This window comes from Mastacembelus armatus, chromosome 1 (assembly GCF_900324485.2).
Source record: "Mastacembelus armatus chromosome 1, fMasArm1.2, whole genome shotgun sequence".
Lineage (NCBI taxonomy): Eukaryota > Metazoa > Chordata > Actinopteri > Synbranchiformes > Mastacembelidae > Mastacembelus > Mastacembelus armatus.
In genome coordinates this window covers 10,806,341-10,820,211 of record NC_046633.1, presented here as the reverse complement: position 1 = coordinate 10,820,211, position 13,871 = coordinate 10,806,341, and the positions used below count along the sequence as shown (strand labels likewise).

The window sequence follows — 13,871 nt, the reverse complement described above, 5'->3', positions numbered from 1 at the left end:
AAACATTTAAGTCATGGTTGAAATTACTTGCAAAAAAGGTGAAACAATCAAATAATCGATTAGTTGCCTGACAGAAAAAGATTTTATAAATCATTAAGTATTTTTCCTTAAAAAATGGTGAGAATTTGCTCCATTGCTTTGTTTATATGGTAGTAGATTGGTTTTGATGCTGTTTTTAGCTGTGGTGGGAGAAAACGAGCAACATGGTGATGCCACCTCAGATTTTAGAAAGTGTGACAGGCATTTGACACCATTTTCAACATTTTAGAAACCAAACAGATAATTTATTAACAAATGGATTGGCAGATTATTCAACAATGAAAATTGTTAGGTGCAGCAATGAACTGATGGGTCTCTGTTTCTGCTATGCTCCCATCAAGTAGACTACCGTACACAACACCATACTATAGATTTCAGGCTTATGATATTTTGCACAACCAGGGACCTTTCTCTGTGGAGTTTGCATGTTCTCCCTGTGCTTGTGTGGGTTTTCTCCAGGTACTCTGGTTTCCTCCCACAGTCCAAAAACATGTATGTCAGGTTGATTGGTGACTCTAAATTGCCCATAGGAGTGAGTGTGAGTGTGTGGGGTTGTCTGTCTTTGTGTGTCTCTATGTGGCCCTGCGATGGACTGGTGACCTGTCCAGGGTGTACCCCTGTGTTTCACGCGCTTTCAGGAAAAAGCGGGTATAGAAGATGGATGGATGGATGGATATTTTGCACAGACACTCAGAAACCAACCAGCTCTCATAGTTTCATCCTCATCCCTGAGTTTTAGTGATTTTATGAAAATAATCAAGACTAACAGATTACACAATAATGCATGGGATGTTGTGCTTTAGTGGTTGAAGTAATCACATTACAAAAAGCTCGGACACATCATGGACCTGGGGATTTATGGGCATCTGGGCTCTTGCTCTGTTGATAATCCATCCTTGGTTGCAGCTATAACTGGTAATTAATTTTCTGTGAATCTACTAATCAATGATTTTAAATGCAAACACCATCCTCCCTAGCTCTCTCTCTCACACACACACACACACACACAAACGCAGACTGTTGGAGAAAGAGGAATCTCTTGCTCCAGGCTGTTGCCACATTGACTGGTGGGGTACATTTACTATTCGGGCCAACCTATTGATTATGTGGCCTAATAAATACAATGATAAAAACAATAATGATCACTCCTCTGTGCTGCCAAATGCCTGCAGTCTGCAATACATTATTTGGCAGAAATGTGAAATTAATTTGTCCTTGTGGCAGATGTTTGTGGTTTGGTTTGAGCATGACGTTAAAACTCCGTGTAGTCCTGCCTCCCTCCTCTCTCTCTCTCTCTCTCTTTCTTTCTTTCTCTCTCTGTGTTTCTATGCTCCGCTATATTCCGCTCACTACCCCCGGTCGCGGTTAACGGGCGTGCGGTTGCCAGGAGAGACGCGCGTACAGTTCAGCGTGCAGCTTTAACGGCAGAGCGCACGGGCTCTCCCCCGCCATTTCCTCGTGTCGAGCCCTGGAATGTCGAGTAGCGGTTCGGGCTCTTCCTCGCGGAAGGAGTTCGATGTGAAGCAGATCCTCAGGATCCGATGGCGGTGGTTCGGTCACCCCGCGGTACCTCCGCCTCACTCCCCGCCGCTAGGAGAATACTTTGCCGGGAGGAGAACGGGCGGCAGCTCGGGAGAAGGACCCTCAGTTAGCGGCTGCAGCAACTCCACTTCAGCCAGCGGGAACCTCAGCGCCGGTGGTCACAGCGGTTTGGTGGCCAGCGGCAGTGCTGGGTCTAACCTGTGTAACGGCGGCGGCAGCAACAGAAAGTTTGCTGATCCGGCGGGGAGTCGGAGCGGTCCGGGAGGAGCGGCAGTTGGAGCGACGGGGAGCTCTTGCCCCCGCTCCTTCAGCCAACCGGAGTGTCGGAGCTCTGCCGCGGCGCTGTCGTGGGTTTCCCCGCCGCTTCATCGTCGCTCTCGCCCGACTACGAACATGGAACCACCCGGAGAGGCCCCGGTGCCCCAGCTGGTACGCGAGCCCTCCGCTCCTGTCGGGGTCGAGGAGGAGCCGGCGGCGGCGGCGGCGGTAGCGGCGGGTGCTGAGGAGATCATCAACCACCCGGAAACCGACTCCAGCTCCTGCAGGTAGGAGGTGGATTTTTCTTTGGTGGTTTACTGTCGGCTTCCAGACCTTTTGATAAAACTTGTAGGAAAATTTGACAGTAAAATTAAGTCACTTACAAATCGGTTTGTGAAAGTCACGGTACAACACACATCCAAAAAGTTTGGGCAAGTGAAGAACTTAGTAATAATGAATCATTTTACTGTGTCAAATTTACAAGAGGACCTACAGACTACAGAAAAATGTGAATGGAGGCTTTACCAAGCAAGCATTGGTTCATACTAGACTCCATGCATTAATGGGGGCATCATAATATAAATATAGAAAGAGGAAGAGGGAGAGAGAAAATGATGGCTTAGTACCTTTGGGACAGCATGTGGTCCGCTGATTTCTCCTCTCAACCTCCTAATGAGGTTTCACCAACCAGTCTGTTAGAAAATACACACACACACCCACACACACACACGCAGAAACAGAAATGTACACACTTGTGGCTTTGGGATTTTCAGAGCCAAATAAACAATATGACTTCACATGATGCTGCAGACAGCACTTGACATTTATAGTTTTGTTTTCAGTGACTGATTCTTATGCTTTTAATGTATGTGTCCACACGTGCATGATAGTGTGTATTACCATTCAGGCATATAGTGGTGTGAAAAAGCATTTAATTAATAGTTGCCATGGAGACAGCAAAACAGAGCAATTATGGCATTATAACTCCTCTTTAGCACATCTGCACAGGCTCACTGGTTTATGTTTTTATTATGATGCAGCAGTAAATGTGATGAAGTAAAGGCAGAAACAGACTGCGTGTGTGTGTGTGTGTGTGTGCGCATGTGCATGTGGCTTTGTGTGTGTTTACTATACTAGCATAATGATGTATCTGAAAGCCTCCTATCATAGGGTGTTCCCAAGACACACATTAGGAAGTATAAAAGATTCATAAGACATGCACAAACACTCCCACTTTAAAACAGTTTTCAGTGGGATCACACGCAGATGTATTTTTTTAAATCGATAGTGTGAAGCCCCGTTTATTTTCACTGCAAATGTGTATGTTTCTGAGAGAGGGAGTGGTTTAAAAAATGTCTATTGTCATGCAAGGCTTGATGTCAAATTTTCAGTGATAAAATAGGGAATTGATTTTGCTTACAATTAACACACACGTACACACGCAAGAGCCTCCTTAGCATGTAGGCACAGGAGAAATTATGTGAGCCTGAACTTTGATTGACATATGTACTGTACATATGCATGGATATAGCCATGTTCTTGCACATGTTATGGTTGCCATACCAACATAGAGATTAGTTTCTGCAGCATATGTGTGTGCAGCTCTGTGTGTGTGTATGTTTTACATGTGTATGATTTTCTGTATGCTATTCATCCTCTGAGAGCTGCTGTGTACAGTATGATATTCCAAGAACACGGGTGGCAGAATCCCAAATGGGCTCACGGGGAAGGGATGCATACAGAATCCCAGAGTGGCTGAAGCTCAACTGTGCTTTCGCTCACCCCCTCTCCTTTCCACTTTCTCACCCCACTCAGCTTTCCTCTGTTAAATCCTGGTCTGCCTACTGCACTCAACCTCTTTCTGTCTCTTGTTTCCTATGTTCATCTTGTCAACTCATCTGGCCTCTCTTTTTTGCCTGCTAATGTGTTGGGAAACAAAAGCGTTTGTATGTGTCACAAAGGGTGTAGCCTGAAACTGTGGCTGTGCAATCGTAACATACTCTATATCAGCTTACAAAAGTAAGTTTCATTTGCATTAGCTGTTCACAAATCAGGCTAGATATTTAATCACAAGGGTGTGTGCATGTTAGAGCGAGAGGCAGGAAAGGGAGAGAGACACTGAGTGACAGTTGTGTGAGTGTCCTTGCCTGGTGCAGGGCTTTTTAAAAAAAAAAAAAAAGAATCTGGCCACATGGTGTTGATTCACCGTAGACAGACTCTCTTTTCTCTCTCCCCCTCTCGCTCTCTCTCTGTTTCCTCTCTATCTCTCTCTCCCTCTTTCTGTGTCTCCCTCTCTGTCCATGTTGAGTGCCTGCCAGGCTCAATTAAGGGGACTGGAAGGCAGCGTTCCCCCACTTCAAAGCCGTCTCCTTTGGCAGTATTTAGCCACACCATTCGTCTATGTACACACATGCACACACAAACAGAAGATGACAGGAAAGCTAGCCAAAAAGCCTGCTCGGAGACTTAGAATAGGGTAGGGAAATGAGAAAACTGAGGCAAAGATGGATGTTTGGGCGATGGGATGAGGTAGAATGAAGTGAGTGATGGAGGAGATTAGTCGAAGATATAAATGTGAGGATGGTAGACAGATGTAAAGGAGTAGATGACAGAAGCAGAGGGGAGATGACTCCTGCATAGCACATCAGCATCAGCACACACACGACAGTATCATGCACCTGAATATGTGCGAGTCAAGCCCCAAAATCATCATAGCACTGCAGCTGTTTTCATCATTAATTAGTTTTCAGATTTTTAATTAAAATAGTTGTTTATTCTATGAAATGTCATAAAATGGTGAAATATGGATGACTATTGTCATTTTCTGGTGCCTAAGTTGACATTTAAATCTATTGTTTTGTTCAAGTAACAGTTCAAAACCTAAAGCTATTCAGTTTACTGTGATAGAAGAAAATAAACAACTATTAATATTTTAGAGACTGAAACTGGTGTCAAAATTAAAGATTTGTTAAGTTTCCAGATGCATCTGAACACCAGTAGCAAAGAGGACACACTAAAGATTCAATAGCATTTCATGTAGACAAGCCACATTTTGTAATCCCATTCTTGGTGTTTCTGTCTTGCTTTCTTTCTGTTTATTCTGGTCAGAATGTGCATGTGGGAAATTGCAGTTTAGGACAGTTTGATTTTGCCTCGGCCTTGAATACAAAAAGTACAGAGACGTACTTTAACGGTAATTCGTATTATATTTTATTTGAAGTGGATTTCTTTGTGCTGTAGGGTCCGTCCTGCCATTTCTGCTGTTAAATTAAAAATGGAAGTACAGCTCTGGCTCCCATAAATTAAATGCTGGTTTGGGAGCCATGATGGCTGATGATTCACAGGGCAGCTATATGGTGGTGCTTATCTTTGACAAACACACATGCACACACCTCATCAATCCTGACTGGAAGAATAAGACAAAGCAGCTCTGGGCTTCAGCACGGGTGAGTAACGAACACTGAAGCCATCCTGGCCCCAAACCCTGCTTCATTTCCCATTGTTGGTATAGATACATGGAATCCGGTTGCCATTGGGGAGTAGAGTAAATTACAGAATATCCTATGGGCTCAGCTCCCACAGCTGTTAAACTGGCAGCTTCTCTTTTAAGTGGGACAAACTTATCTGGGCATTTACTCCTTGTAATTGGACCATTAAAAAGCTTTTGTCTGCTTCTGGCGACATAGTGTAACCTTGTTTAAAAATAATGGAAAGAGAGAATACATGTAAGGGAAAGGTACAAAGGAAAAGATGGAACATGCAAGAGAGAGAGCAGCTGGTGTTCCACATCTGTTTCTTCATCTTGAACACAAGACAATCAGCATTAACACATGCACTCTAAGCTTCTGTCTCATTCTCTTTGTGTCTTTGTCCTGGTGTGTGTGTGTGTGTGTGGGTGCTTGTGTCTGTATGGGACAGGACGTCTAACAGCAGCGCCACACTGTCCTCATGCGTGTCCATGGAGCCATGTGCACGTCCAGAGGAGTGTATGTTCACCGCCCTGTCCCATGCCGACGTCACCTTCCGCAAGATGGAGGGTTACCTTAGGACTCGACAGCTGTGTGATGTCATACTGGTGGCTGGAGACAGGCGGATACCTGCACACAGGTGAGTGCCAAGAGTAACAAAAAGTGCTGCACACTGATTATAGAGCTGCAGCAATTGGTGGATTAATTGATTAGTAGATCAACAGACAAATAATTGGCAACAATCGATCATTTCCTGAAAAGAAATACATAAATATTTAGCTCCTCATATGTGAATATTTTCTGTTTTTATGCTCACCTTTAACTTTAGGAAGTTCATGTAGACATTTTTCAGACATTTTATTTACCAACCATCTAACACCATTGAATCAAGAAAATAATCTGATGACAGATTGAGTGATGATAAGAAGTTAAATTATATATCTATATATTAGATAGCAACAGAGGCAAACATACACATGGAATTAATCAATCAGTCAATCAACTCAAAATAAATCTGCAGCTGTTTTAATACTCAATTACTTGTTTTTGTCACGTGTTAGGCAGAAATGCCACACATATGCTGATTTCAGCTTCTTGAATATGACCATTTAATGCCTCTATCTGACGCATATCATTGAATATTTTAAATCTTTGCATTTTGAACTGTTGGTTGGAATAAACATGCGACTTGACATTTAATAAAAATAATCAATAAATGAATCAATGTTGAAACAAATTGTTGCAGCCATAAATTGACCGTATACATCAAACCTTTACAATGTACACACATTCAAAAGCATAAGCCTCAATGCTTCTGTAAAGTAATGACACATTCACTGGAATATGTGAACACAGTAAAAGGGTGAGCCACACTGGATACACAGAATTCTTTTTTGGAAAAAAAAATCATTTACACACACAGCAGAACCACAGTCATGCTAATAAAAGTACCCTTTTATTTTTGTAGTCTCTGCATATCACACTGAGTCAACTTGAGCCTCTGAATCATGCATCAAACACACATACACACAACCACACGTGCTTGTCATCCACCTCATAGCCCCTGCAACTCACTGTTGCTCTCTGGGCATGTGGCCACTGGTGCAGCCGCAGGGTCCATCTGCACAAGGATGAGACAGAAGAGTGGCCCTCCACCAGGAGAAAGACTCCTTTTCTCCCACTGCCTTCCCCTTCTGCCTCATTTGATTTAGTCCTCAAGGCACAGATGGTGACAAACAAAAAGCCCTGCAGTGTGAGGATCCTAATGGTGTGTGTGAATGTGAATGTGTTGGTGTCTGAAGTTATGTGTGTGTGTTGAGTGTGTGTATCTGTGTGGAGGGTGGGAGTAAGACATCTTTGTTTGAAGGCGGTTTTGTTTTGTTTGCAATTGATTTATTGTATGTGTAGGATAAAAGTGCTTTTCTGAGAACAAAACATACACCCCTCTTTCTCTGCCTCTTTCTCTTACATGTACACACAAACAAGTGCACCATATTTGCTGAATAGGCCACTTGTACTGGATATAGCTGCTTATTTCTTGTGGAGTTTGTTGCAAGCAAAGCATTTTGAACAAAACAGAGATTTTTTTGTATGTGTAAGACAATTGTACTTTTTTGTTTCTGGAATACTTGGAATATCTTGGTTTTGGACTGTCAAACAAGATGTTTGGAGACATCACCCTGAGCTCTGGGAAACTGGGAAAGACATTTCAAAGACAAAATGGAAAATCAATTAACCAAGAAAATATTTTGCATATACAGAAAAAAATGGATTATCTTTCATTTCAGCCATAATCAGCATAGCTGAGGTAGATTGGAATCACATCATATTTCTAAACCAAAGTATTGAGCAAAATAGAAATTTGATGAAGAGTTCACTAAAATGACTAATATTTCTACTCAAGAGGACATAGATGTCTGTATCCAGTTGTCCCATTTTGCTACCAAAATGCTAATCCGTCCAGTAGGGGTTGAGACATTTCATCAGAACTACAAATGTCAGCCTCATGGCCAAAGTAATTAGCACCATTTTGCACCAGAGTAATTAGGATGCATCCTCTGGCAATCCATTTAATAACTGTACCATGACTAAAATATTGTATGTACCTATACTGTACTTCTGTTTTTGAGTATGTGTAGGGAAAATTCACAGTATTTGAGTAAGTCTGTCTCACCACCCCTCCTGTTGTTTTTCCCTTATCTCTTTTTCTGTATGAAACAGCACATCCTGAGTCCAAAATGTGTGTTTCCTGCTCTCGTCTCTCTGGCATTTTGTCTACTCTCTGCTCTTTCCATTATAGTGTGACACACTGCCTGCCATGTCTCTGTCTTCAGCGCACTGTTTGTGTGTAAATAACCAGCTGCTGTATATAGACTGTGTCTCTCAGCAAGGCACACAGAGACCCACATGAAAAATTAAGAAGTAGAAATGCTATGTCTATGTATATGTGTGTGTATACCTGATATTACACACATTGTGGGACCAAAACCTGTTTACACACTTATGATGTGATATATGCTGGGGCCAGTATGTAAATCATTGGTTTAAGGTTTAAGGTAAGAGATGGGGTTTGGTATGTAGTGGGAAGTTCTCATGAAGAATGTAATCAAACGAGAGAAAGAGAGCGAGAAAGAGCGAGAGAGAGAGATAAGAAAATGATACCTGATTCTTAGTCGAGTCAACTGGCAGAACAACTTGCTGAGTATAGTGAATTGTGACATCTTTGTCTCTAAAGCACACATACACACACTCTGCTCATCCGTGCTGCAGGCTGTGTCAATGTCCCAGTGTCACACACTAATGAGATTATACATATAACATTTACACATTCAGTGCACAAACACACAAATTGAAGTATATTGATGATGAAGTCAAAAAGGACATGCAACAGTGAAAGCAAACATCAGCATGTAGAAATCTCTCAATATGAGACTCAGACAGGGCTTTAATATGAGCTTGATTATGATCAGTTTTCCTAATCATGGTCTCAGCCACCATGTCGTTTCAAAGACTTCTTCAAGAAACAAGAGTTTAAAAAACATAACAGTGACATCCTGGTTCTTTTCAAATGCCATTGTGTTTGTGCATGTGATTAACTTCGTGGTGACATGAAAAGGAAATTGATAGTTGTGGTGGTGAGTTAATTAACTGTCTTAACATAATACCCGTCTGTCTTTCCTCTGCCTTATTCTCCATTGCTCCATAGATTTTTTTTTTTCATGCCTGTAAATTTTACATTAACCTTACATTAAGCATGTCCCTCTGTCTCTGTCTCTTTATCCCTCCTCCATGAGTTCAGCTGCTGTGATTGACACATGCAAAGTGAATAATCTCCTTTGTGACTCGATGGATTGGCATTTCTTTTATAGTGCCAGGACACCAGGGCTTGGTGTGGCTGGGGTTGCGTGTGTGTTTTTTTTTTTTGTATTGTAGTAGTTTGTGGAGACTTCTATAAATCCTATGAAAAAATACTGTGGTATTTATAAATAATATGGGTAACTAAAGAAATTAAAAAGTGATCTGGATGAAAAAGGGGATAACCAGGCAAAAAGGTCAGGCAGGTCTATCTCCTTTAAATCAAGTTTTGAATATCTGTGTTACATTTTGAAAAACCTGATCCAATACACCACAGATTGAATATTATAGGGTTTAATGTTTGAGGACAGCAAGCTCTTTATCCTCAATGTGCTCAGTATGTACAAACATCTGGAGATGCCTGAGGCCCATGCCAGATTTTCATCATTTTGTTTGCACAGTTTCATTTTGCCTCAAAGGAAATCTCTTCAGAGAAAGGGATATACATGGTGAATCTCATTCTGAGGGAATTTATTACTTTAAAGAAAGCCAGGTGATTTTAATATTACATTCACTAACAGGCTGTCATTGAGTGCATACACAAAGAACGTTATTCCCTCTGCTGCTGAAATAATCACGTCCTATTTAGTTAGTTTTTTTGCATGCTTGTTGATACTATATGGTCGAATGTAAGGGAGAAACATTACAAAATTCATCCAGTCTTTTTCACGTTTTTGCATGTTTTACCTTTAGCAGCCTTTATGTTAATCTAACAGCATTTACTTCAAACATTTGCTATGTTGAAAGCATTTCAAAAGTGTTTGCTATATTTTCCATCCCGCAACATTCTCATCATACTGCACTCCCACCTCATAAGCTCTAAGATCTAAGGGTGCACGGTGAATGTGCCTCGCATGTGTATCTTTTTTGTAATATATTTACTGGTTGATATTATTGTGTGTTATCTGGTTGTGTCATTGTTCAGGCTGCTCTTTCTATGTGTATTCTATGGGTTTTCCCTGTCAGCCCAGACTTGTCCTGTCACCAAGGTCAAAGTATTCTGTTCTTTCATTGGAGCCATCCCCTCCCTCTGACTGACGCCCAACACTCTGCTCTCACAGGCTGGTCCTCTCATCCGTCTCAGACTATTTTGCGGCCATGTTCACCAGTGACGTGCTAGAGGCCAAGCAAGATGAAGTGAAGATGGAGGGAGTAGACCCTGATGCATTGTGGGTCCTGGTTCAGTATGCATACACAGGTACATATACACATGCCTCATTAGAAAACTATTACTTTGAGGCTGCACTCTTTCTCAGGAACCAATCACATGATCAAATTTAGGTGATCTATCAGTGCTGTTTGACATATTGTATTTCAGAAGTCACAATAAGTCGACTGAGATGCATACTTGTTACTTTACAAGATTTTGTATATACAAAAACATAGATGATTCTAATTGACAGTGTCAAGAAAAGACAAAAGCCACCATTGAATTGTTAAGCCCAGCTTAATTCAGCTTATTCCTCTGTCCCATATATCACCATTGCAATTTAGAAACACTTAATACAGTGTTCCTTCATAACCCTCAACATAGGCCCTGTAGAACTGTAACTGAGTCCATATACACCGGTCACCAAATATGTATTAATTCATGGTAGAAATATCCACGTGACTTACATAGTTTTTTCAATAAATGAAAGTATATATTTGTAATCCATTTAATAAGATTAATGTCTTCATTAGGAACAAATTGGCTTTGGTGTGAGATAGAATAGGGAGAGTGAAGTCTTTAGAGACTGAATACATTATTGATTTTGGCATTTCCATTGGATTTGTTAAAACAATGTTGTTGTCCTATAAAAGACACTTTTTAAACATAACAAACCCCCTTAACCCAACAGTGTATATATGTACCATGCACATTTGTGTCAGCTCAGGTGACGGTTTGGGCACTGTACACAAACTGCAGATTGGGCAGCTGAAATACCACTTACTTAAGTTGAGATGGTATTGCTCTGAAGATTTCTTAAATAATGCATCTTAGACACATTGTAATCCGCAGTCCTTTTGTGATATCTTGTTTTTCTTTGTGTGCCATTCTTCTCGTCTTGTCTTTCTCTCTGCTCTGTCCAGGCCGTCTCGAGTTGAGGGAGGATACCATTGAGTCTTTGCTGTCAGCCTCTTGTCTTTTGCAGTTGTCGTCCGTGGTTCAGGCCTGCTGCTCCTTCCTCATGAAGCAGCTTCACCCCTCCAACTGTCTGGGCATTCGCTCCTACGCTGATGCTCAGGGCTGTCGTGACCTTCAGAGGGCCGCTCACGCCTACACCATGGTGAGTGCATGGCCAGTTCGGAATAATACCTCTAGCAATTGTTGATACACCACAAGAAAACAAATGAAATGACTGCATAGGGGAACCAGATCTGAAAATAATTATGTAGATTCATGTTTTGGTTTTAATAGCAAAATCTACAGTAATTACACTAAACAGGTTTCCATCCATTTCTGCCTCTATTCTTTACTCCCTAGTTTCACTCTGGTCATTTTCCAGTCTTGATGTTATTCTTAGCAACAAATTGGTTCCACATTCACAACTCATTATAGGCACAATGGCAGTTTTCAGCACATGGTTGCTATAGTGACAGTGAAACAGCTCCTTCATCGACTTGATTATTCTTTTTCTGTTTTTATTCTCTACTGTCTTTACATGCTTTTTTTCTTCACGCAGCCTCCCTCTGTGTGTCTGCCTCTGTCAGCGTCACTGTTCCCCTCTTTCTCTAAGTGGATTAGCGCTAAACTTTAATCTGGGGTAATTATGTCGTAGAGGCAGCTTTATCTGGGTGTGACTGTCCGCCTATGTCTGCAGTTCAATTACATACGCATTTAGACAAACATATACAGGTCCCCCCCCCCCCCCCCCCCCCCCCCCCCCCCCCACAGTTTAAAATGTTTTATGTAAGGGAAAGTAGGTCACATTTACTTTTCTACTTTTTTTCTTTTTTGATTCCCACCTATAATGCTTCCCACAAAATACACAGATAATCACACAAAACTGTGCACAGTTATGAAGTACAATGCGGGCTAATTCTGGGTAAATGCACTCAAGTGTTGTTTATTATATTTCCTGTTTTGATCAACAATTAAAGGTTGAAGACATGCTTCAGCTTCTTACTTGTGTGGGTGGCTTTTGTGATAGTGCATCTCTAGAGGTTTGATTTTAGACAATAGCAATTTGAAATAATCACCTTTTGGAACTTTGGGAACTTGTGATTTGTTATGACACTCTGCCTATAAAACAATTAATTGATTTATTAAGAAAAACACCAGCAGAATATATGATAATAATTTTTTGCTGCCTTGCCCTTCATTTGTCAAGCAACCTTCCCAGCTTATACCACTGAATTACTCCAACCTTTTCACATCCATCTCCCTGATCCTTGTCAGGTCCTGGTTTTCATCCTTTGGCACTCAAATGTTCTTATTCCTCTTTCCACTTTCCATTCCCCTCTCTCTTCTGCATTACTATTCAACCCTCCATTCTTACTTGAAACTAATCTAAATTGTCTTTTTCCTTCTCTACTCATACAACCACTTGATCCATTACTTTATTTTACTGTTTCTTTTCTCTTATTATCGCTGTCTCAATTTCCTCCCTCTCTGCTCACCAGGAACACTTTTTAGAGGTTGTTGGAGGTCAGGAGTTCCTGCTGCTCCCAGTGGAGGAGATGGAGAGGCTGCTCACTTCTGAAGACATCAATGTGCCCAGTGAGGAAACTGTGGTAACCTCTTTGCTAACATGGGTACGTCATGACATTTCCACTCGGCAACGTCATCTGCCCTTGCTGCTGGCTCACATCAGACTGCCGCTGCTGCAGCCTCAGGTGAGGGCTTATCTCTATTTCTAAATATAAAACAGTAATAAGTTTTAAAACTTCTTTACTTACTTTATTTATCCCTGTAAGAGCAATTGCATTCAACAACTCACCAGGTAGATAAACTGAAATGCACACAGTAGATACAAAGAACAAAGAATACCATTAATCACAGGTCAATTACCACATTATCAACAACAGTCTCCTCTGTCCTCTTTTGTTTTCCTTTTTATTTCTCTTGCATGCTTAACTGGGTTAAATGAATATTAATGAATCCATATATTCCCAAGGAACAAACTGAAAAGATGAATTACATTCACTAACAAGAGTAGATTATGTGTTTATGAGGCTGTTGTCCATTTTGTGTGGTGTATGGTATCAATCAACATGTAGAACCTTTACTAACTACTGCAGGAACTTTAGGCACTTTGTCATAGTTGCTCATATATTACCATCTCTCACAACAAAGGTAGAGTCAAGATTTTGAATGAGTCTTCCTCTACTGGTTGTCTTGTGCTCTCTCCCTCTCTCTTCCTCTCTACCTTTTCCTGGCTCCAATCTGTCTCTCACTTAGTTTCACTATCCTCTTTAGGCAATTAGAGTGTCTGTAGCCATTATACTAACCGTAGATCACAACCATTACTCTGTCATGTGTGTGCTTGTGGTTAATGTGTTTGTGTCTGTGTGTATACAGTATACGTGTGTATTTCAGCATGTGTGAAATGTGCACATATCTCCACATGCTTTATCTTCCATTCTCTCAATCCTAGCAAGTGTACAGCAGCAACGACGTCTGACTTGTAATGCTGAGGCTGTTGCTGAGGAGTTGCTAGATGCTAGATTAAACCTCAGTTACTGCCCAGAGCTTTAAATAGCCCACATATGCAAAATCTCTCTTAA

General features: G+C 41.3%; 1 protein-coding gene across 3 annotated transcripts in view; it reads left to right on the top strand.

The window, feature by feature from the left end:
• Positions 1–13,871, top strand: part of klhl5 (kelch-like family member 5) — a 52,744-nt gene that overhangs the window by 28,382 nt on the left and 10,491 nt on the right. For 2 of the 3 annotated variants that reach the window (XM_026304114.2, XM_026304113.2), the window contains exons 2-5: positions 5,758–5,946; positions 10,223–10,359; positions 11,235–11,431; positions 12,768–12,980. In XM_026304114.2, the coding sequence (XP_026159899.1) occupies positions 5,798–5,946; positions 10,223–10,359; positions 11,235–11,431; positions 12,768–12,980 (696 nt within the window). In that variant the 5' untranslated portion in view covers positions 5,758–5,797. Of the gene's footprint in view, positions 1–863; positions 2,127–5,757; positions 5,947–10,222; positions 10,360–11,234; positions 11,432–12,767; positions 12,981–13,871 lie in introns of those variants that run through there. The other variant, XM_026304112.2, reaches the window with a different exon arrangement.